Source organism: Struthio camelus, chromosome 5 (assembly GCF_040807025.1).
Source record: "Struthio camelus isolate bStrCam1 chromosome 5, bStrCam1.hap1, whole genome shotgun sequence".
NCBI lineage: Eukaryota > Metazoa > Chordata > Aves > Struthioniformes > Struthionidae > Struthio > Struthio camelus.
Window position 1 is genome coordinate 58,023,588 of NC_090946.1, and position 24,464 is coordinate 58,048,051.

The following is a 24,464-nucleotide window of genomic DNA, read 5'->3' on the forward strand; positions in this document are numbered from 1 at the left end:
AGAGCAATAGGCTGGTACCTGTGGTACTGTCCTCCCACCTGAGTCCCACGCGCCCTTCGTGTGAGCGCTGGTAATGGGGATTTACTTGGAAAACACAATGGACACTTTTCAAAGGTCAGCCAGCTACCTCACGGGCCTCCCCCACCTACGCCTTCGCTTTGCAGGGCAGCACTGTGGGCTGCCAAGAAAGCAAAGCAGATCGTATCAAGCGCTCCTGGGACAGGGCTCGGTGTTGGAGCCGGCAGCGGGACAGATGTGAGGCAGCTGCTGCTGAGGGTGTCCCCAGGTCCAGCCAGTAGCGAGGCAGAGCATGTAGTCCTGATAGGGGTGTGCACATGCACACACACACACACACACATATATACGTGCAGCTGGTCACACTGCCCAACACAGGCTGAAAATGGTGCTTTTATGAGCTCCCATGTAAACACACAGCACTCGCGGAAACATGAATGACCTGGATGGCCTGATCCTGTCCTTTCTCTCCAGCTTGACAGGTTTGAAGTCTGCAAGAGGAACATATATATATATATGTGTGCGTGTATGTGTGTGTATATATACTATATATATATATATAGAGAGAGAGATACGCGCGCACACACACACACACACATGCGCCCCATGGCTCCCTGCAGTAGCTGATTTTAGGCAGTCTCCCTGGTAGGTGGCCCCAGGTCCCTGGGTGTCCCCAGTCGCTGGTGCCCCGGAGGCTTGCAGCCCCGCTCCAGCTGCAGGTGCGCAGACCTCTCGCCTTACTCACTGGCTAGTCCAGCTTGAAGTTTGCTAGTGCTCACGCACCCGCCTCTGACCGTAGCGTGCACCCACGCAGATGGTTAGAAACAGGTATTAACGAGAATATCGGCTACGCTGCGGCGACCGAGCGCAGGGCTGGACAAGGGCCCTGAGCAGCCGCCCGCGTAGGTGTACTCGACGCCTTCGTTCCCTTTTCCCCTCCGTTTCCCCGTGCCGGTCCCCCCCGGGCCACCTCGCCCCCTCCCTCTCGCTCCGGCCCGCGAACAGCCCGTGACGACCCTCGCGCGCTGCCCCCGCAGCGCGGCCGGGCGCCCTCCCCGGTCCCCGCCGGCGGCGGCCCCGCAGCGCCGCTGCTCGGTGCCCGCCGCCCGCCGCCAGGGGGGGCTGCGGGGCCGCCGCCGCCGCCGCGCGGCTCGGGGCGAGCGGGTGCTCACAGCACCGCTGCGGCCACCGCCAGGGCGGGCGGCCCCGCGCCGGCCCCCCGCTCTCGCCCCGCTCCCAAGCCCCTCGCCCCCTCGCCAGGCTTCCTCGGCTCCCACCCGGCCCCCGCCGTCCCCGGCCCTTGCAGCCGCGGCCGGCACCAGCCCTGCCGCTGGCTGCCTCGGCGCCCGCTGCCCTAACCCCGGGGCCGAGGGCGCCCGGCCTCCCCGCCAGGCGGCCGGCCTCCGGGCGGCAAAGCTTGGAGGCTCTTTTGTTTGCAGCTTTTCGTATTATCGTTCTCGGCTTTTTTTGTTTGTGCTTGAAAAACTGCCTTCTCGGCCCATCTTAGCAGGGGCTGAGGGTGACTCCGTGGCACTGCGGTAAATGGTACTAACTAACCTCTGCCAGTGACCTGCCTCTCGTGTTTCATTTTGAGCCAAGGGCAGCAGGTATTCATTTATCTTTGTCCTTATTGGCTCTTCTACTCATCTCGCTGGAAAATAACCCCCCCCAGAAATCCCCAGCCTTGGTATTTACCAAGAGACACGGAAACTGCTCTGGTGAAAACGGGTGTCTGCTCCGCGCAGCGCGGGCATCGGCGCAGCCCGCAGCTGGGCAGCAGGGCCGGGAGCGGGGAAAACGCCGCCCCGCCAGGACGGGAGCGGAGCCACGGGAACAAGTTGGAGGCGAACCTGACCGCCTCTCCTCTGAGCCCAGAAACGTTTGGTGCCGAGCAGCAGCCGCGACGGCTGGGCCTCCCGCAGGCTGGGACGTGGGTGCGGGCAGCGCCCTGTGCCGACACCAGCCCTTCCTGCTGTAGGAGACCCTCCTGGGGGCCGCCAGGTCCCCTGGCGTCAGCTGGCAGGGCCAGCGAAGAGCTGGCACTGGAGCCCGGCTGCCAGGGCTGGCGCCTTCCTGCGATTCAGACTCCCCTGAGTTGCGGCGCGGGAGCCAGCGCGCGTTGCCTCCTCACAGCGCGGACATCTTTCAGTGCATGGTGCCGACATCCAGCGCCTGGGATCGGCGCTTCTCTCCCCGAGCCGCTCGCTTGCGGCACGTGCAGCGGCCCTCCGCCGGCCCGCGGCTGTGTCTCGGCCCCGAGCGGAGGCGCGCGCAGTTTGGCTTTGCACAGCGCACGCAGGGAGATGGAGGAGCGGGAGCTGCCAGCGAAGTGCAGAGCAGCTTGGACAGGCCGGAGATGGGCTCTGCTCCACAGGCATTGCCTGGGGCCAAGTTTGGATCGTAGCCTGGCTGCAGATTTAGTGTATGGTCGTGGGATGAGCCTTTGGGTTTGTCTGTCAGGGCTTACCAGAAATTCATCCAGGTTAGCTAAAAACAAGGGCTAGTGATGGTTTTTAACCTTCCCCTGGATGCCCTCCTGCTGAATTAAAGCAGGTTTACTTTGGTTTGGCTTTTTAAGTGGAGTGGCCAACTGAAGCTGCCTCCAAGCTGCAGGGGCACGGGTGGCAGAGGCAGCAGCGCAGCCTACGGTCCTGCCCTGCTTGGTTTCTGCCTCGTGGCAATAGGCTCTTTGGGAGCCAAGCCTTCCCGGGGGCAGGGAGGTAAGCACGCTTGCATCAGCACTGCTTTAATTCTGAATAACTGCATCCTCAAAGCGGTTTGATGCCCGTAAATCACATCCAAATTTAATACAGTTTAGCTATTCTGAATGTTTCTGTGAAGATAGGCTCTCGGTTCCCCATCTGCAAGTGACTCGCTCTCCCCTCTGCAGCCCTGTGTCCGGCAGTACGTGCACCGAGCGCGAGCTGGCTGCCTCGGTGGTGGAAGGAGGCCAGCCCTCAGGCGGGAGACAAAGTCGCCAGCACGCGAGACGAGGGCAGCCGCCAGCGAAGGGCATGTGAGGCCACGCTCGGCGCCACGTCCCTGCTCAGCTCGAGAAACTGTTGCAAGACAGAAATGGCCAACGTTAGCTTGTTCACGGGCTTTCCCAGCCCTGGCTCCCCTGGGAGTGAGGGGAAAAGGTGCAGCACTATGAGGTGAAGCATCGAGGAAAAACCAGCGAGCAGCTTCTTCCAGAAGGCCGTGTGGGTCTAAGCAAAGGCCGCGTTAGGGCCTGTCTGACAGCGAGGTTTCACTGCAGCCTGTCATGTCTCAGATGAAGCTTCAGGAACAGGATCCTTTGTCAGTAACCACCACCTTGTGCTGATGTTATCTAGTTTCTGCAGAATGAACTTGCTGAGCTGTCATCTGTGGCGCTGTCAGGGGAAGTCCTGACTCCTGACACTGCAGTTCCTGCGGCCGCTTTGCCATAGACCCAATTCCAGCAGCATCAGCTGGGCTGGCTGGATTTGCTGGAAACCTGCTTGATCTGAAGAGGTCAGGAGTCACCAGGAGGAATTAGGCAGCACGACTGTGGCACAAACTGGCGGGCCCAAATCCAGTGGCACCTTTACTTTCTGGTTGAGGGTAAAATGGCTACTGATCAGCTCCTTGCGAGATGATGCTGAAGTCATGTTGTCTGATGCGTTAGCAAGAAAAGGCTCTTGCTAAAGCTAATTTGGGGGTATTGGTAAGTCCTCTCAGTACATGGGCTACCAAATTTTGAAACAGAGGAAAAATTTGTGGGTGCCAGGCAGAGTCACTGCTGCAGTTCTGTAGACATTTACTGAGAATGAGGCGTTCTCTTTCTTCTGGGGAGACCTTCCTTGTAAGCAAAGTGACCCGATTCATCCATCAGCTCCAGCCTGCAGATGACAGATGTATATCAGAGCTAGTGAAGGTGCTGAGGACCGCTGGCATGTGCTGGCACTGCTGCGTTGGACAGGCAGGACGCTGGCAGGACAGACCCCGTGCTGCAGGCGCCAGGCAGCCGCTCTGTCTGCGGGAGTGTGGGAGTGGGGCTGGCTTCAGTGTGGCTTCAGGCATCCCCTTTGCTGCCCATAGGACACGTCAACGTTGGAGGCTGACGGACACAAGGGTTTAAGAGCAAGGCAGGCTGCCAGGGTCCCAGCAGCCAGGGGGCCCCTGGCTGGCAGGGCCCTGCAGCAGGTCCCTTCATCTGACGGCAACATGTGTTGCAGCTGCAGGGCTGGGGTGGCCTGGGGGTGGGCTCACCGCACAGGGTTGCAGCATCTCTGCGTTTCCCCCATCATGCTCTGGGGTGCCTTGGGTGCTGGCAGGCACCTATGCCCTCCTAGAGGAGAGTGCAGAAAGGGTCAAGCTGTGCTCAAAATTCAGTGGTGCAGCAGAGGGGAAAGGAGTCAGGATACCTGAGGAATGGGATGAAAAAGAGTCTGTCCATCCTTTTACACCTGTAATGCCATTGTAGACAGCTGTGAGACAGCCTTCCTGGCACCTTGTGTTTGTTTCTGGCCACCCTACTGCGACAACAGAAGAGATCCAGAGATGGGTGCTGACCTAAATTTGGGGTGTAGGAAAATTTCCCTGTGAGGAGACTAAAAGTCCCGCTAGTTTAGAGCGGAAACTGGTGAAATGCCGCGTGATAGAGATGTGCAGAGCAATGCCTGGCTTTAGAGATAGCTCTGTTCCTCTGCTCACCCCCTCACAAGATGTTCAAAGAAATGGAAAGACAACTCATTTCAAACTGGTAAATTGACACACTTCTCACAGAACAAGCAAACTGGTGCGTGCAGGTGGACAAGATGCCCCATGGGCCAACAATTGCGAAGGCTCACAGAGGATTGGGTGGTTACATGAAAAACAAGGATACCCAAAACACAGGTCAGAAAGTCTGGCTTAAAACAAACAAACAAACAAAAAAACAAAAAAAAAGAAGGAAAATTCTCAGTGCTCTACATTGGGTACAGGTAAAGAAGGACAGGCAGGAATTTCAGTCTGTTTTCAGCCCCTTCTTTGAAGCAGGAGTCAGCAGTAGTTACCGACAGTGCAGAGACCTGTTCTCCAAGCCAGAGCCTGGCAGCATTGCTCGTGACAGGGCTGAGGATGCAGCATTTCTCCCTCCTCCTGTCTCTGAAGCACTAAGATGGTGGCTGTCACAGATGAGCTGCTGCCAGGGGCGGGCAGGTCAGCCTGTGTCCGGGCACGGACTCTGGCAGCCCCTGGAAAAACCACCACAAAAGCAGCCGGGCGTGAGGTGCCAGCTAAGAAGCATCTCTCTCTCTTGAGAGGGGACACTGAAATGGGAGAACGGAAGGCACAGGGGCTCCATAACCATCTAAACCTGCCCTCTCTCCCTTCCTCGGCTGCTCCTGAGCCCCTCGGAAATCCCTAAGAGTGTGCAAGTCACTTGAAGTAGCACTAACCAGGTCATCCGTCATGTCCACACTGTGGACCGTGAGCCTCAGGCTTCGTTTTCCCCTTGAAGGGGAAGGCAGAGGATGGAAGGAGGTGGAAGGAAGAACCCTGAGCTGGCTTTGGCGACCAAGCGGGCGCTCAGCTCTCAGCTGGTGAGAGCGGCTTGCCGTCTCTCCTGAGTTGTGTCTGCCCTCCTGCCAGCCACGACCTGCCCAGGCCCATTGCTCCTCCAGCGCTGCTTGCTGTGCCGCCGCTCCCGCCTTTGGCAGTGCGGTCTGCCATGGGCTCCCTTGCCTGAGAGCGGCCAGCACTTCATGGCTGTTTGCACCAGCCAAGGGGATTGCGCCAGGTACCACACAGGGCTACGGGAGCGCCAGCGTTTGCAAACGAAGCACTCTGGCAGCTGGAATACATCTGCGTTTGTGTATGTTGTGATAAACCCGCCAATACGGTGTTGCCGACGAGCACTGCTTCTGCTGGCTCCAAGCGCTCTTCCTGCACGTTTCCCCCACCCTCGCTTTCACACCTGCTTTTGCTCCGTGTTGTCTTTCCTCCCCCTTGCCTCCTTTACACAGCGTACGCCAACACCTCTTGTACGAGCACCACGCACGCCCCAGCCCAAACCCAGGGCATGTGCACCCACAAGCGCAGCCGCTTGTGCTGAACACCTCCTCCACTCATCCTGTGTGAGCCTAGGGATTCAGGAAGCTCTCGTTCCCATGACATGGGGGGAAAGGGAGAACAAGTGCACACCTCCCCTCCCCCGAGCCAAAAGCAATGTAGGTCCCCTTGGGGTGGGAGTATGGTGCTAACATTAGTGCTGTTCACAGTCGTCATCTGCTGATAAGGGTGTCTTGGAGTCTAGCTGCAAGAACATGCCCTGAATAAGCTGTACCCAGTCCTTGGGAAGGTTAGTTACATCTTATGGGTGGTATTGCAGGACCCTTTCCCTCTGGATGGGTCATGGAGCAGTCAAGTCAATATTAATTTAAGAGTCAAGCAATGCGTTCATGTCTCTGCTCCTATGCTATGGGGCATGACTGCAACCAATGCCCAGTGAATATCAGACACTCCTGTTCAGGCTGTGGTCATCCCCTGCGAGTAACATTTTTGCTCTTTGATTGACGCAGTATCCCTAAAGCACAAGCCCAAGGTGAGATCCTGCTGCCACAGCGGCAGGGCTGGACAGACAAGCATGTGTTCTGCCTTTGCGTAGCCTGGAAATGCACGCACCAGGCAGCGCGAAGGAAGCTGGGCTACGGCCCCCTTACCAGTGCCGCTAAATCTACCCCTGGGTGGATCAGCCATTCTGGTTAAACGGGTCACTGCCCTTCCTCTTTGGGCCTTCCCCATCATCACTGAACGAGACTGCCACTAAAATGAGTCAAACCGTCAGACAACATCTGCACCCCTCCACACCCCCTGTCCATGCGCTTGGATAGTTCAGCCGGTGGGCTCAGGCCCAGGCAGCGGAAGCAAAGGCACCCTGTTTTGCTGGGGGGGGCGGGGGGCGTCTGGTGGCGAAGCCTTTTCAGCGCCTAATAGCAGCAGGTACCCAGTGTGGCTGGATGCTCTGGTAGCTTCTGGCCAGATCCCAAGAGCTGGACAGGGCCTGTGACACCAACGGGGAAAGTCTGGCCTTGACTTCTCAGTACTTTACCAGATTTGGGGATCTGCTGACCAAGGCCTCTTCTTACGGCCTGTAAGAGTACATTGGAGTGCTTGCTCATGAGCTCCTAACTCCTTGCCTGGAAGAGATTAGATGTTGCTCAACTAATTGCCCATGCAACTGAATATTTCAAACTCAGGACAGGAGAAGGAGACTGTGGTCCTTCGATAGCCTGGGCTGAGCTCTAACTATATCTATGCCTTGAGACTGAAATTCTCATATCTGTTGGAGGTCAGATCCTGAAAACCTCCTGCCTGCCACTGAGAAGCCCCTTTAGCTGGGACGCTCTGGTCAGGCAGTCCCATTTGCTGTGCCCGCAGGGAAGCACCCCCCCAGTGGGGTCAGCTGTGACTGCACCCCTGGGCCTTGGAGCTCCAGGTCCTGGTCTGAACGCACGTAGGTTTGGACTTTCTATAGTTTGTTCTGTTTAAAACACAGCTAATGACATAAAAAACATGCTAATGACATTAAAAGAATCATAAAAGTTGCAAAGACAAGTTCCAAAGAGTTAGAAATTGGCATATGGGTTTGACTGGACAATCTAGTGTCAGCTGCGTTGTGCATGTATCTTGATTACCACCTCTTCAGCACGCAGCTGGTACCCCCACCCAAGGAGATGATAAGCTGGTCAGCTAAGCTGCCTCCTTGGTTACTAAGGTTGGGAAACACCTCATTGGGCAAAGACTGCAGGAATAAGAAAGGACCATCGCCTGGGTAGGACACTTCGCCCCTCCCCAGAGAGCTGGATCTGTGTCTGCCTCTGTGTCATGCCCCTGCATGAACAAAAGCTTTCACAGGAGCAGCGGGGGGGGGGGGGCCTCATTTGCTGGGTCTCATTTGCAGAAGTGCTAAGCATTTACAGCTGCAGTTACAGGCATCAGGAGCTGGGGTTTGGCTAAACGAAGTGCTTCACAGAGCTAAAAACACCGAAAAATTAGATCCTAGCTGGTTCAAACTGTTTGCCCCAGATTAATGAATACTTATAACCTAAATCCCTCTTTGTCTCTTGTTTCTCAATTGTTAAACAGGGATAGCTCACCCCCCCACCTGAAAAGGTGGCTGAGAAAACAAGTTCATTAATAATACCGAAGCACTTACTCACATAATGGGCACTAGAAAAGAGTCCATGAGGAAATGGATAATCATGTTGTCAAAGCAAGATCTCAGCACAGGACGGTGACAAAGGCAAGGCAGCAACCCCAGGGGGGGAACGTAGGTGGATCATGCAATTACAGAGCACAGCATGATGCACTGGGACGGGAGCACAAATGCAGCACACTTACAGAAGCTAAGTCTGAGAGCTTGACTTACAGCCCTTGTCATTTATCACAGATTCTGTGCATAAAGTACGTGTTTCCTATACATTAGCAGGCTGTGCCCACTAAGGGTTAAAAGCATTCATGTGATGGATACTTGCTGTCTGTTAGGTGGGATGAATTTACTGGGACTCAGTCTGAGCTCTCCTGCCACAAACTCACTGTGATACTTTGTATTAACTCAGCAGAGATGGTACTATACAGGTGATGGACACAAGCTGTCCTATCACCCAGGGAAGCTGCCCATGTCACAGATGGGACAGAGGTGCGCTAACAGGACAGGACGGGACAGAAGCTTGTCTGGTAGAGAGCACAGGCTTCATTCATGCCACCATTCACTTAACAGTTCTTACCAGCACCCAATCCCGCACAAGAGTCTTCAAAACTAATGTGGGAAATGATATGCAAATTGCTGGAATTATCCAAATATCATAAATTATTTGCATAAAATGTTACATGTGAAGCAGAAACAACCTCGGTGGTTTACAGGAGGTTGAAGCTGACAGCTTCTTTAGGTGGATTTTTAAATAGCGCTATTCACAAAATGTGCATGCAAAAAAAGAACCTCTGGATGGGCTGAGATGCAGAGGTTTGTACGCTGCTGCTTTGTGTCTACAGTGGGGGAAAGGGCTCAGGCAGTAGGTTTATGCAGGAGCTGTAGCCGTGTCCTGTCCTGAGAAAGCTGTTTGCACGAGTGGGATGTAGAAAACTTTCCGGGCTTCTGAGGCAAAGGGACCGGCTGCACTTAAGGCCTGTGAACTGCCCCTTGTGCTCTCTGGCCTCTGAAAAGCCTTTTCTTTTTCTAGCTTCCTTTGTAGCTAAACGTAGGAAACGTAGCTTTAACCCATCCCACCAAAGCAAGATTAAGCCTTGGACCATTTCTGACAGAGGTTTATTCCTAGCTGCTTGATTGAAGGGTATTGAATAACTTTGCTGAACGGCCTGTGCTAAGGCCTCACAAACCTTAAGTCATTTCGAACCTCTGACCTGAATCTTCTCTGCAGCAGTTTAGGGCTGGCGCCTCTTATCCTGCATTGGGCGCGCAGAGAACAGCTGACCACTCTTTCCATTACAACATATCAAAGACTGCTCCTTCCTCCCCCACCCCCTTCCCCCCCCCAAGACTTCTCTTTTGAGGGCTAAACAGACCCAATTTCTTCACTCTTTCCTCCTAGCACAGGACTTCTGCAGATTTATCCTTTGTGTTGTTTTCCTCTGGACTTTTTCACTTCTGGGCCCGGGGCCCAGCACAGGCAGCATGGAGCAGTTGTCCCCTTGGCCCAGCAGTTGTCCCAGCAGGCCCAGGATGATGCCTGGCCCCGTCGCAACAGCTCCACATTTGGTGACACTTCAGCTTATGACTCCCTGCAACTCCAGAGCTTCCCTCCCATCCTGCTGGTTAGCCAGTTATTCCCCGCTTCTTGCATGTACATCTCCCTTTATTCTCCATTTGCATTTGTTCTTGCCAAACTGCATCTTGCTGCTTTCAGACCACGTCTCTGGCAGCCGTGATCACTCTAACCCCGAGGCCTTGCAGCCACCCTGGCTGAGCGTCAGTTGGAAACGCCGAGATAACATGTCTCCCTCCTGAAGTGTCCATGTTGTTCAGGAAGAACCAACGCAGAACTGCTGGGCCTCATCCTTCCCCTGAAGGCCTCTGAGAAAGGTCCTGGATCCCTAAACCTGAAGGTAGGGCAGTAACCTCACACTTGCTGTGAGTTCACCAGTGCCCCTGCTAATGACTTCACAGCTGCTATGATTAAGATCAAGAAACCTAAATGATCCCAGACAGAAAGACAGGAGATGTTATTCACAGTTGGTGTAAATTAATCACGTAAATTAAGCACAGAGATAAGGAGGCTGGATCCCAAAGGTTCCCTGCCTTGTTCGGGGAGAGGAAGAGAGTCTGGCTGGTGTTGAGTTTCAGAGCTGGGCTGGATGGCTCTTCTGGGTTGCCCTGCAGCATGGTTTCTCCTCCATGGAGCAGGGTAGAAAGCCAGCAGGACAGCATGCATCAGGATACCTGTCCCCTTTTGGTGTCTCTGGCACTTGGCCAGCTGCTGGCAGCCCTGAAGGCAGCTGTGCTGGGTGTGTGCCCTCTGGATGGGGCACTCACCTGCCCTGCCCCAGAGACAGCTCCGAAGGCTCTGCCCATATCCTGCCAACAGCCCTGATCTCATCTGCAGCACGTTTATTCATGGCTCACAGCTGATGGGAGTTCACCACTGCTGCAACCTGCTGGAGGCCGAGGTGGTGTTTAGGTGGGAAGGGCAGAGGGTCTCTCTCCTGCGGCAGTCGTGCATGTGAGGCTGAGCTGGCTGCCTAGTGGCTTTTACCTACCTGGGCACAGCCCTCACCACCACAGGCACCCTCTGTGGTATGATTTAACTTTTCCCAGGGCAGCAACACCTGGACCTCTGAAGAGTGGGGGCTGTCAGCAGCATGGGCAAGTGTTTGAGCCTTCTCCTGCACTCTTGCTGTTTCCCAAGATTCTTCAGTCTGCCCCAAGCTGTTAGTAAAAGCCCAGGTAAGGGCAGGCCAGGGGTGGCTCAAGGCTTCTCTACTGCCAATCAGTGATTAAGTTTTGCCCGTCGCAAGATTCTGGCCAGGCTCATACAGACTGGTCGAGCTCGTGCCTCAGCATCAAGCTTTCCTGTGTCCTGCAGAAGCATCCCGTGCCTCCCTTCAGCTGCTGGGCAAGCTGAAGGGAGGAATATGCAAGGCAGGAATTCAGCTTATTTGCCCTATAATGGAGCAAGGATGTTTTTTCCCTGAGGAAGGAGCTCTCTCAGTCCCACCCTAAGCAACAACATCTTGCAGCGCTCTCAATAAGGGCTTGAAGTGGCTGCTCGTGCCTGTGATGGCACTGGATGACCTCCCTGCAGCCTGGGCAGCCCAGAGCTCTGCTTGCAGTGTGAGAGCGTGGGCTTCTCCGGGACAGTGGGAATCCAACCGTCTGCTTCCTGGAAAGGAAACGCTGCGTGGGGTTGAAGAGTTCAGAGGAAGTGTAGTGATGCAGTGAGTGAATGGATGGTTCGATGGTTCGGCTGCTTGCCTGTGACTTGGGAGGCCCGACTTCAATGTCCTGCTCTGGCACGGGCTTCCTACGGTGCTTTGGGCAAGTTTTCCGGGCCCTATTTGCACTTGTAACTTTGGTTGCTCTGTTTGTGGAGCCAGGCGCGTTTTGAAGAGCCCTGACGGCTACTGAGTGGCAGCACTTCCAGGAAACAGGGTCCCTCAGGATGTCTCGTGCTGAGCAAGCAAACCCCAGGAGCCACAAAGTGCGGGCTGCACTTCCTCATCTGTGGAGGATCCTAGCATTTCCCTGCACCACACTCTGAAAATAAATACATTCAAGGCTGTGAAATGCTCAGATAATAGCCAAGGGTACGGTACCAGTGCCACAGGACGTTTCTGAAAAGGAAAATAGATGGGCATATGTAAAAGCCAGCAGTTATGCTACTGGAACTAGGCCAGGCAGTTTCCCTGAGCTGGCAAGCCTATAGCCACATGCGGCTCTTTCTTTTGGCCCTGTTTGTTCCTGTGTTGTCCCTCTGAGTGACAAAGTGGGGAAGAAATGCCAGGAATGGCCATACAAGATGGCACTGTGTGCTAAGCATGGTCTCCTCAGCTTGTATGTTATTTGTGCTGTGATAAGGCTGCTCACTCAAAGCTCCCAAAACTTTTGCCTCAGTGACTGACTGCATCTGTCCCATTGCTGCTGGGAGCTTCTTGCCATGCCTGGCACGGAGGCGTCTCACCAGGTCCATGGCCAAGCACAGGAAGCTGAGGCTTGGCATATAGTCACTAGGCTGAGCAGCAGCGTGTTTTTCAAAATTATTGTGCAGAAGGCAGGAGAAACTCAACTGAAACTCCAATATTCGGGGAAAAACAGTAAAGTGGGAACTGGGAATTGCTGCTTTCCATAGGATTGAGTTCCGGTGGATCAGCTCAGCTCCTGCCAGTTTTTGTATCCACTTTTGATGGCACATACAAAAACTTAACCACCCTGAAGATGTGCTGCTGTCTGTAGTTGGAGAGTAGATCCGAGGCAGAGATGGGTTTGAGTAGGGGCTCCTGAGCCCCATGCAGTGACACCTCCAGCTCCACTGACCTGTCAGCTCTACCAGCCCAGGGGTGCTGAGGGGCTGGACACTCAGCCCTGCTCCACCATTTCCATTGGGCTGCCCCAGCCTAACCGCATTCTTCCTGGCTCGTCCACACTGCCTGCGCCACGTGCTGACAGAGAGTGTACACAGACTGGAAATAGGGAAGAGCTGGGAGGAACAACACAGAAGAAGAACAAAGAAAGCAATTGGGGTGAAGACATGTGAGAAAAGACAGTTGAATATGGGTCGGGGAAAGCAGCACATGAGAGGAGGAAGAGGCAGGATGAAGCCAGGCTACAGTGTGAGCATTGCCCTGTCGGCGTGTGGGCCCAGTTCTTTCCTCAGTTCTGACAGCATGAGCAGATTAGAAGGCAAACGGCCTGTGATTTTTGGCAGCCCCTTGGCCCCTGCACAGTTACCTCCAGATCCTCTAGTGCGGAGTCCCGGCGAGCACTCCTGGAGCACTGCTGTCCCAGGGGCTGCCTGCAGGTCTTCAAACTACTGAGGCTCGTACTAAAGATGGAAATAGTCCCAGTAGGCATAGACTGGGGGATAAATAAGGGATGCAAAACAACTCCTCTTCACTGCTGTCCAGGGGCCATTCTCCAAGCTGAGCACTAGCAGTGGGAGAACAGCAAGGACCCCCACCCCCAGCATGCCACAATATTCTTGTCCCCCATGGTGCTGCCACAGTGTCTCCTAGTACAGGCTGTGCTGAGAAGGGGCTAGAGGGAGCCCGGACCCATGTGCAGCAGCGTCAGTTCCCCAGGGTTAAAGCTGAGCTCGTATTCTGGCGTGGAGGGAGAATTAGGTCTCAGGGTTAGCTTCTGGCTCTGTAGCACCGTTATCACTTTACAGTGCTTTCTGGGTACGAGGGATGATGTTATTCCCCTACGGACTAGTGGTAAGGTATTGATTCATGTTTCAAAGAGTTAAAGAACTTTGTCCTATAGAAAATACCACTTCTAGCAAAAAGCAGTCCTCCCGACAATCCCGAATCTTTCTTTTTAGGTGGGATTGGAGCTTCAGAGCCATTTGCACAAACAGCTTTTGTGTGGCACCTGCCAAGGGTACTGGCCTCGTCCCCAGGACCTGTGATGATGGTGCTGAGGGCAGTGGGATGGAGGTGGGTGGGTTGTACGGATGTGGGAGGCTGCCTGGGAATTTCCCCAGCCAGGCTTGGGTAGCAAAGGCTGCCTGGCACTGGACCGCCCTGCCCGCGCATCACTGGTGCCGCGTGCGGCTCTGCTTCTCCTGCCGCTGGAATTTCTGGGGGCTCCCAGCACCACCTCCTCCGCACTGCTCTCCTTTTAGGGTCCAGGTTTCGCAGTCGGAGCTGGGGCTTTTCTTCCTTTACATCTCTGCTGTTTGTCTCAGAGGAAACCCATCTTGCTGTTTTTCAAACCGCCTGAAGGTGTTTTTCGGGGGTTTTTCAGGCTATTTTGAAGCTCGTTTTTCCCAGATGTGCTTTTTTATTTTTTTCTCTTCTTTTTTCTTCTTCTGTAACTTTTCTTCTTCGTCTTAAAGTTTCCGGCCACGTGACTTTCAGCTTACATCCCGTAGGTTCTGAGAAACCACAGGAGGCTGAGACCTAAAGGGAAGGTGCAGAGGCTCGGAGAGAAGAGCCAGAGAAAGTGACAGAGAGGGAAGAAGGACAACGTGTCACAGGGAAGGACGAGAGCAGGGAGGCAAAGGACCATCTCAGGGGAGACACGGAAGGGCAAGGGAGAAAGGAAGGGAAAAAAGAAAGAAACCAAGCACACCAAGAGCATAAAGGAAGCCGAAGAGGCCTCAGGGAGGCAGAGACGGGAGCCATGCCCCACAGCTCTGACAGCAGTGACTCCAGCAGCTTCAGCCAGTCACCCCCTCCCAGCAAGCAGGTAAGGGGGATCCCTCCCCAGCTCACCCTGCTTCCTGGCTGTCCTTCACAGGTGGGTAGGGGCCTGTGTGGTCAGGAGGAAGGGTAAGAGACTGGCATCCATCATTGGCATTTTCACAGTGCACTATGGCGGGGCTTTCTAGGAACAAGTATGGGGGGAGAGGGATGCAGAGCCAAGCAGCAAGCCCAGGTGGGAGCCACAGCCACCATGCAGAAGACAGGCGGAGAGATGAAGCACATTAGCTGGGGCTGTGCCAGGGACGTCTGGGGTGTCGGGACCCTGGACGCAGTGGATTATGTGATGCCCACCCGCCAGCCAGCAGGCAGGAAGCCAGAATGTGAGAGCTGGTGCTTTGTGAAGAGCCTGAGCACGTACATCCTCTCCACAGGCTTGGAGGGCTCAGGGGAACCTGAAGGCTTCCCACTGCCTCAGACATCACTTAGGGACCAGGAAAAGCCCTGCCACTTTTGGTCTGCTCTTTCTCTGTTCAGTCTCAGAAGTTTTTCATCTCAGAGTAGTGCTGGACAGAGAGTTTGTTGTTGTTATTGCATGGAGCACCTTAATGGTAGGTCTTTTGCTAGCAGATATTGACACATGCCCAAGATATGTTCATCTCCTCTTCTGGCTAAGCTTTATTATATTTATTGATTGCTCTCTGCCTAGAGCTGAAACATGGGCAAGTATCTGAGTCTTTGTCCAGAAATCTCAGGGACAATCAGGGCAGATGATCAGGGCTTCTGACATGGGATGGGGAGAAATCTGGGCAGAGAAAGGGACTAAGCAGAGAAGCTGCTAAAGAATAAGGACCAGATCTGATGCAGGACTTAGGAGCTGCCATGGCTGCGAAGTTTGCAAGGCATTGAAGGGAAGGATAAAAGCGTTAAGTTCAAAGAAAAGAAAAGCTCTTGGGCGGGGTGGCGGGGGGGTGGGGGGAAGAGGATGTGGACAGACTGATGGGCTGGGAAGATAACTTTTGTGGCTGAGTTTTGTAGTCATGTGGGGGAGCAGTGGTGTGAATGTTAGGGAGTCCACAAAAGAGACAGTGACAGTGTGAAAATAGAAGATGAAAGAGTCTGCATGACAGTTTTAACTGTCAGAAGGCAGCAGAAGGACCAGATCTGAGCAGGGAAGTGCTGCTGCATGAAGCTCATGACCTGGAGCAGGGAGAAGAGTGCGCCTCTCTGTGCAAAGGGCTTGAGAGTATTGCAGTTAGCATGTTAGAGCTAGACGCTGCTACTGAGGGACTCCAGAAAAGAGCAAGCATAGAGATGAGAGAGCTGGAGCAACTGAGATGTGGGGAAAAAACAAAAGCTCTGAGTCTGTGTAGTTTAACAAAGGGAGCACATTGCACTGTAATGGTCTGCAACAAGTAAAGTCTGAAGGAGAAAGGTGGTGGAAGGGAGTGGGACCATACCTACAGGGATGAAAGGAGGAAAAGAGGCTCAATCTCCAGAAAGATGGTTTAGCCAAGAAGCTGGAATGACGGTGGTGCCATATTGCAGCAGAGAGATGGAGAAGGAAAAGTTTTTTCTGTCCCAAAATTGTCTGTTTGGGAGACAGTCTTGTCTTGGTACCTCAAGCCCTATCCCATGTCTGTTTTTGGTAAAGGGTGAGTGGTCTTTTTCCTGCTGTGCCAGGATGATTAGGGTGTCAGATTTGCCCCTCCTGGCAACAGGGATGCTAAGAGCATCACACGCTCCTGGGGTAGGGCTTCACCCTGGTGCTCAGGGGGTTGTGTCCCATGTCCTGTGCTTTAAGGATGTTCCTTCAGAGCTCCTCTGCTGTCTCCCCTTCCCACCTCTCTCAGTCCTTCACCCCTGCACAGCAGGAGCAAGGGGAGTGAGGGGACACCCCATCATTTCCATGCCTCATATTTCTTTAGGACTCTTCTGATGACATGAGAAAAGTCCAGAGGCGGGAGAAGAACCGCATCGCTGCCCAGAAGAGCCGCCTGAGGCAGACCCAGAAAGCAGACACGCTGCACTTGGTGAGCGCTCCCATCCTTTCTCCATTCTCAGTGCTGAGGGCTCACTTGGGAGAGAACATGCTTTTACTCTGGGGACTCAGAGCAGAGGTGCTCAGTTTAGGCAGGACAGGAAAAGCAGAGACCAGGGCAGGATGTAAGAGTCAGCGCTAGCAGCAGCTAGAGCACATAACCCAGGCAAAGATAGGGTTTGTCCGTTCAGATGCCCAAAGACACTTCCCCTTCATCAGGTCCCTAGTGAAGTCCTTTGCTTTCGTGGCAACGTTATAGGCTTCCTCTCTAGGTTTGATCGGTGTCACTGGTACTTGTCACCCCCTTCAACCATGGGATGTCCCATCTTCTGGCACACGCAGGCCTGCTGCCAGGATTCATACCAGGGGTCCTACTGTCACCATCCATCAGAAATGACAATGGCCACTCAGGCCCTTAGTTTTGCAAACAATTTTGAATTCATAACAAGACTTCATGTCTCACTTCGACGTTACAGAGTTCCTTTTATAACCTCTACTGGCCAGCTCAATTAGAAGCTCTTTGAAAGCATGGGCGCACATGGGCTGACTCTCCCTGCTTTTGTCCTTCATGCCATCACTCACACATCAGTGCAACAGCACATGTTGCTGCTTTTCTGAGACGGTAGCACTTTGTACTCATTGCTGTGGATGACTCCGCAATGCAAAATTGAGTGGACAATCTCTTCTGGTCTGTTCTCTGGGACTCTACACAAAATGGATATATAAATATTATTCATTTTCTAATATTTTAAATGACCCTAGGGTAGGGCTTGTATATTTTTCTACATCTGAAAATTGTACAGTATCTGGAGGGTTTTCCTGTTGTGTAGCATGGATTTTCCCTGTGTTGGTTTCACCCCTGCTGTCCCATTCTCTGTCCCAAACTGCTGGCAGTTTGGGCAGACTTCTGACACTCATGCGACTCTTCCCAGCATGAAGAGTTAGGTGTTTGCTTTTCGGGAGGGATGGTCACTTTTGGTTGTGTGTGTTTGGGCAGCATTTTGCTGACAGTGTCAGAGCTCAGGGGCTGGACTCCTTTGCGTTTTGCATTTTGGTAAGTGAAATCCCATGTGTATTTGGCTACTGGTGAGCTGAAGGGAGAATTTGCAGCCTGCAGTGGGCAGAGACCTCTTTGTCCCTGAGCTAGACTGGCTGCCCTTTGAAGAGTGATGGTAAGGCTTGTGTTCAAGAAAGAGGATTACAGACAGGGTGCTGGCAGAAAGGGAGACAGCTAGAGGAAGGGACAGAGATAAGTAGAGGACGGATGTTGAATTTTTGCTAATGTTTTCCCTACTCCTTGGTCACAGTGACTCTCTGCTGCTCTTGGGTTCATTCCCTGAGTGCTTGGGTTGGCTCAGCACTGGGGACCACATCTGTCTCTGATGTGGTTCTGCTCAAGGAGTGGGGCTTAGCCTGGGCTACTGGTGGCGTGAAAGAACCCAGCAGCTCCATCTGCCCCAGGACTTTGTAGCTTGTGTCTTGAGGGGAATGAGTAACTAGGAGGCTGGGGCTTCCCAGCCCCTTGGTGATTCCCATCAGCTCCTGAGATCGATGTTGGTCATGATTTCCAGAGCATTTCTGTCATGTCTGAGAGATGCTAATTTCCTTTGCAAGGTCCTTATGTGATAGCTGCTGTAAACAGTGGGTGTGCAAGGTACCCCAGCATGCAGAGAGTGGGCACCTCCAGGCTTCAGTGTCATACCATGTGCCAGGCCAAAGGGCAGCAGCTCTGCTTTACAGTGGGTGGGTGCTGAGGGGTGTAATTTGGATGGCTAGAGGGGTAGGAGGAGGAAGAGGTTTTCAGGACCTCTGAGCACTGACCGCTGTGTCTCGCTTTGGCCGTCCTGGCTGGATTCCCACCGTCTGCCTCCTGTTTCGCCGGGTCCTGCCCCGGGCCGCGAGCAGCGCTGCTCCAAAGCAGCTGGCACCCAAGGTGCTCCAGGCTGCGTTTTGGTAGCAGTGGAGATAGGGAAGACTGTGATTTGCTCAGGATCTTTGAGACAAGACTAAGCATCGTTATTAATCCCTTTGTTGTTGTTATTATTAATAACAGTAATAATTTTGTTCTTCTGAGGCCTCAGTTTCTCTTTTCTTCTGACTCAAGCGTCTCCCCCTCCACACTCGCGCTGTTTAGCAGGTTTCCCCGGCTGCTAGCAGGAAGCAGTGAGTCTTTTCTTTCCAGGGCAATGACAGGTTTCCTGTGGCAGGTGGTTTTCTGGTTAAAGACGGCGGTTATTTAGCACCCCCTCCCCCCGGCTGGCAGCCGCGGGAAGTGGCCCGGGAGGCGCGCGCGTGTGCGTGAGAGGGAGCTGAGAAAGCCTGGGCGGGAACCCGCCGCAGTCACTTCTCGTAAGCGGGTGCCGGGGCGAGCGCGTCGCTGGGGCCCGAGAGCCTCGCTCCCCGCCGCCGCCGCTGCCGGCCTGGCCAGCTGGGGGAGGGGGATTTGCCCAGGCGCCGCTCCGCTCCGAATTTACCGGAAATATGTCATTCTGGAAACTCTGCGGGGCAGAGAGGCGCCGGGCAGCGACCCCCACCCCCGGCTCCCCGCTCGCGGCCCTTCCTGCCGCGGCTCCAGCCTCTGCCCCGGCCTCTCGTCCTGCCCGGGGACCACGGGCGCAGCCACGCGCTCGGGGAGCAGGGGCGCCCGTGGCGCCAGCGCTCCCTCCGTGCAGCCACCTCCTCGTCTTTTCTTCAAGGCCCTCAAACCCGCCGCTGCTGTCAAGCACGCAGGAAGCAGCAGCCCGCTGGCAAGCGTCAGGCGAGCGGCGGCTGCACTCGCTGGCCCTGCTCCGCTGCCGACCGAGCGTGCCCTACCCCGTCCCCAGCTCCACGCTCTCCACCCCACAGTGTGGGCTGGCTGGCAGGGTTTTCATTTCCTCCCCTGTCCAGCCCAGCGCCGTTGGGACCTGGCTGCCTGCAGGTGCTGCGGTAGATATCAGTGTCAAGTCAGCACCTCCTGGGCAAAGCCAGGTGGTGCAGGGAGATCAGAAAGGGCCCGACTCATTGCACTGCGCTATGCCCTAATACAGGGAGACACACAGACTCCGCTGCTCTTAGGTCTTGTGTGTAAAAATCACAATATAGCTGGGTGCCAACCAGCGCCCAGGGGCTGCTCCACCTTCCCCCGTCAGCTCTGCACGATGTTGCCCCCAGCCTGCATGCACTGCTCATCCTGGTGGCTCCGTGCTCAGGAAGGCCCTGCTGGTTTTGTCTCCGCAGGAGAGCGAAGACCTGGAGCGGCAGAACGCAGCCCTACGCCGGGAGATCAAGCAGCTGACGGAGGAGATGAAGCACTTCACCTCGATGCTGAGCTCCCACGAACCGCTCTGCTCCATCCTGACCGCAGCGCCTCCGCCGCCCCCAGAGGTGCTCTATGCCACGCACTCCTTCCACCAGCCCCACATCAGCTCCCCACGCTTCCAGCACTGAACCGCCGCCGGACACGCAGCCCATGGGCGCCACAGGTGGCCAAGACCACTGTGCGGGGCTCGCTCTTTCATCCAAGGGAGAGGGACAGACAGATGCCCCTTCTCAATGTGCACGCTCCAGGTGACTTGTCTAAGACTTGTCCCCTGCACAGAAATGGCAGAGCCACCGGCAGGCATCTTCGGGGAGTTTCCGGCTTGGATCCTGGCGAAGAGGAGGCATTCACCAAAGGGCACCAACCCCCTTCCCTGGAGTTTGTGTTGGGACACTCACAGGAGTGTGTGCGGCATGGGCAGCCTCCCTATGAGCGGCCGCTGGGAGCACAACAACGGGAGCTCCAGCAAGAGGAACAGGAGCAGGGCAGCAGGGAATTTCGGGGGCTATAGAGTACCAGGGCAAAACTGGTTTATTTTTGTAAAATAAAGAATGAAAAACGCTTAATTCTTGTTTCGAAAACAGGTTGAGCTGCTCCTAAGGCCCTGTGTGCTGCAGAGGGACCCCAGGCAGCCACAGAGGAGAGCCTGGTGTTCTGGGGGCAGCCCTAAGTGCCCTGGCATCCAACCCAGGGGCAGCGGCTGGAGCCCACACTGAATGAGGGCTCATCATGCGCATGGGCAGTGATTTGTGGGGAAATGGGGGTCCTCCTTGCTGCAGGGCTGGCCCTTGCTCATGAGTCTGGGTTGCCATGTGGTGTCTCAGCTCTCGCTCCTGCTGACTCCCTGATGGCTCACCTCTCCTCTGTCGACAGCTAGACCACGACATGCTCCCCTTACCCGCCTGCAGGCATGGTGCCATACCCTGCCACCTCCTGTGCTGGCACTGGTGGAGCCTCTAACTTGACAACCAGTGCATCTGGGAGGGAACATGGCAGCGTGGAGGTCTGTATAGAATAGATTCACTCTGCTGGGTCTGAGCTAAGGAAACACAAACACTGTGCAAATGGATGGTCTCTGTATCTAACATCCTAACCAGCCAGCAGTCAGGCTGTCTGCCCATACATCCCTAGTCTATACCCAAGGCTGCCAGTGCAGGGCGGGTTTCTAATCCTGGCTCAGGACTACTGCCCTCTCTAAGGACCATCAGCTGCAACTTTTTCAGCGTAGAGTACCTTGATGAGGATCTGAGCTAAATGGGACCAATTTTTGGATGGTTCTCTTTCAGGTGCAGGGAAAGGGAGTATTTCCAGAAGGGCTTTGGCCCATAACTGCAGCCCTCAAGAGCAGTTAGGAAAAGTCTGTAACATGCTGTGCCACGCCCGTTTGCTCTGTCTAGCTTGTACCGGTGAGCAGGGTGAAAACTGAACACACCCATCCTTCAGAGGGCACTCCCCAGACAGGGTCCAGAAAGCACTGAAATTTTTCCTGCTATGGGCTGTTGAAGATGCCTGTGGACCTCCTGCCGGTGTGCTGGCATGGGAAGCACCGTGGCCTGGGACGCCTGGTTGTCAGCATGTGAGCCTGGGTGTCACCGTCCTACAAAAGCAACGCCTACCCTGAGTGATCATGCCCTAGACTGTGCAGCTCTACAAACACCTGAAAGAGAAGCTCATACACAGGCAAGAATGGTGGTTACTCTAGCAGGGCAGCTGGGTTTTCTGTTATATGGGACAAGCAGAATACATCTACAGGCAGCATAAAGATTCTAACCACACCTGAAAAAACAAACCAGTGGGAGCAATTTCAGTATGTCTTATACTACCCTCTCTCCTAGATCTCACACCAATAAGCATCCCTCCATCCGTTCATGCAACAACCAGAGCTGCTGTTCCCCTGCACAGGCCATACTTTGAGCCACCCAGGCTGCAAAGGTCCTTCCCAGACTGCGTTTCTCTGGGATTTCTCCCTTTAAGTCTGGGAGAGGCAACTATCAGCAGCTCTACAGGACTCAGCTTGGTTTTGCTATTACAAAATCTGCTTCTGCTCCTCCAGCTTCTGGAGGGTTTTCTCCTGTTTTCTTCACTCACTCTTCCCTAGGCTCTGATGCCCCCATGCTTACTGGGTGACAAGGAATCAGAGAAAAGAGCTACGGTACTTTGCTTGGGGCCTGCCATAGACTCGTTTTCCTCAGCGGAGGAGGCAACAGAGCCCTAACAAAGCTTGCGCTGATTTAAAACACAGTTTCTACTACACTACTGGGAAATCTCCATCCTTGCTGCCAGCCTTAGTGTTTTCCCATGGCTTTAAAACGCTAACCTTGGTTTTAGCTGCAGATGGAGAAGGTCTTACCCTGACAGACGTGTATTGCCTGTGCCTACACAGACATGAAGCCAATATTTCTGTTGCAGAGCTGTCAGAGTCTGAGATCTTGCAGGTTGGGTGGGGTTCTGTGTAATGGCCCACAGAATTGTTAGACTACCCACTGGTAACGTCTCAGACTTATTACTGCAACTCAGAACGAAAATAAGTGGTAAGTGGTGAGACTGGAAGACGGATTTGCAACAACATCCTCTCCAGAACCTAAACAATACTCTTGGCATCATCAGCTAGACTGCCTGCCCCAGACATATGGCTGTCTGTGAGCTGGAAGACCTCCAAGCAACATTGTGCTCAGCCGTTTGGGCCTAACACTAGACATACGTTGGTGCTAAAGGACACATCTTCCAGTCTGACTCGTCTTTGCCTCAATTGTGCCCTCAAAAACCTGATCACAGATGATCTGCACGGTTCAAGTGGTTTTCGCCCTCTCATTGTTTCTGGTGATCGTTAGGTCTCTTGCTTTGTTATGGAGAATGGTTCCCCTGGGAGACAGACCTTAGCACACAAACAACAGGGGACAACATCTCTGCTCAGGGCCACCGGCCATTCAGCCAGTAGCTCAGATAAAGCTCCTTTCCTGAGGCTTTGCAGAGCTGCACCAGGTGCTTGCTCAGGCTATGTGAAGAGATTCATTCACCTCTATTCCTGTGCTGTGCCTTGCTTCCCCTTCCTAGGCTCCTGTCCTCTACTCAAGGCTCCTCACCCAACTAGCCAAGTGCCTGTCCTTGGGTTGGGCCCTCCCTTTTGTCAGCTAATGAACTGTTAACTAGCTCAAAAAAGGGCAAAGGGCAAGGGGAGGTGGTGGCCACAGCAGTCATCTTCCATTGTGTCTCTCCCACCCACAACACAAGTTCTTTTGCATTTCATTTCAATGGCACCTTGCCTTTTTAAAGTTGTGTGAGTATTTTCCAGCCATGCCATGCCCAGCCCCAGGGAGCAGTCTGCTGCTTGCTGGTCCAAGGAAAGGGGCTTCTGGGCACACAGGTGAAGCCAGGTGCTGGCCAGGCCGGTGGCAGCTTGTCCTATTTTGATCCAGGCAGCTTATGGCCTAGTGTCAGTGCCTTTCCATTGCACTATATAGGCCCATATTCAAGAGCTTTCTCAAAGCAGCAAAGAAAGGATGAAGGCTCACAGTGTGCAGAGAGACTCTGTTTTCAAGCAGAGGAAGACAGGTAGAAAGTTAAAATTGCTCTTTCCAGTAAGCACATGCGTGCTGAAATACTGTGTTTGTGCTGGCCTCTACTGGGCAAAAGCAGAGCTCTCCTGGCATCAGCTGTCCTCAATTTTGAAAAACTTTTCTTTTTGCACTCCGATATGGCAGACCTATCTTAAAAGATCAGCCTGGCTATTACTAGGCACTGTGGAAAGGACTATGAGGATCAAAGTCACTGTGTGTGAAGGCCAGGGTTGGGTATGGGTGTAAATCACTGCCCCAAGAGGGATGTACAGGCCCAACTATAAACATGAAGCTGTGGTCTCCCTTGGCCCAAGGATTTGGTAGCTTGGGCCAAGGGTTGGTTCTGCTCTGTGATCCTGGCAAGTTTCCACCACTGCTGAAGAGTGTGGGGAGCTCAGTTCAGCATCCCCCCTGCACCTCCCGTTCCTGTAGGGCTGGCAGAGCCATGTATGGACAGTGCTGTGCCGATTGTAGAGGGGACTGAGCACACGGAATCCCGAGTCACAGGAGAGCAGTAACAGATACATGCTTAAAAAAATATAGACCTGGCTGAAGTCCTGACTAACCATAATTGCCTTTACTGATTCTCTGTAATATATGAGGTGAGACTGGTGGATTTCTCTGATTAGAGACCCTGGAGACCTCTTCTAGAAGTGCTTGGGCTGCATTTCTGTCCAGCAGCCTTGTCCCTAGGGCTCTGCTGTGGAAATATCCTTGGCTAAGCCACCTGAAACCCAAACAATTTGGGGTTAGGAGAACGGTGAGGGCAGGTGGAAGGTGACACCAGGCTGCGGCTGCTCTGATGCTCTTGAAGCCTTGGTGACTGTTGTCTCCAAATTTACACAGCTGGTGTCTTCTCTGCAGTAAGACAACACAGAGGTGTGGCAAATATCTGCCGACACAGTCAGAGGATGGAGATGGGAATTGGAGGACACAGGAGTTATGTTTTCCTTTAAGGCGTTCACTGAATCTCATCATCTCCTACGGATGTGACATCAAGATAACTCTGTGCAGAGGGGAAGTAAGTCATAAAATTTGGAGGGTGTCATAATTTTCTGTTTTCATCCCCCTAAAAGTGCAGACTCAGCACTTTGCAAGTACTCAGTATCAGCATTTCAGGGCTGCTTCTACAGAAAGATGAATGAAGATATGACATTCAGTGCTGACTTAAGCTTAACATACCTCCCCGGATGGGAAGCTCAGGCTAATCTTTTATGCCTGGTATTCC

At 54.0% G+C, this 24,464-nt stretch overlaps 1 protein-coding gene across 1 annotated transcript; it reads left to right on the forward strand.

Moving 5' to 3' along the window:
- Nucleotides 1–13,749: 13,749 nt before the first annotated feature.
- On the forward strand, nucleotides 13,750–20,245 carry BATF (basic leucine zipper ATF-like transcription factor). The gene is made up of 3 exons (XM_068946600.1): nucleotides 13,750–14,383; nucleotides 16,266–16,370; nucleotides 19,598–20,245. The coding sequence occupies exons 1-3, from the start codon at nucleotides 14,318–14,320 to the stop codon at nucleotides 19,805–19,807; spliced, it is 381 nt and encodes a 126-aa protein (XP_068802701.1). The 5' UTR covers nucleotides 13,750–14,317; the 3' UTR covers nucleotides 19,808–20,245.
- The last annotated feature ends 4,219 nt before the right edge of the window (nucleotides 20,246–24,464 follow it).

Bases quoted from the DNA above. Each gene is read 5' to 3' on its own strand.
- BATF (XM_068946600.1), top strand. From the start codon at position 14,318: ATGCCCCACAGCTCTGACAGCAGTGACTCCAGCAGCTTCAGCCAGTCA. The intron at 14,384-16,265 runs GTAAGGGGGATC...ATATTTCTTTAG, and splicing joins CACCCCCTCCCAGCAAGCAG to GACTCTTCTGATGACATGAG. The intron at 16,371-19,597 runs GTGAGCGCTCCC...TTGTCTCCGCAG, and splicing joins AAGCAGACACGCTGCACTTG to GAGAGCGAAGACCTGGAGCG.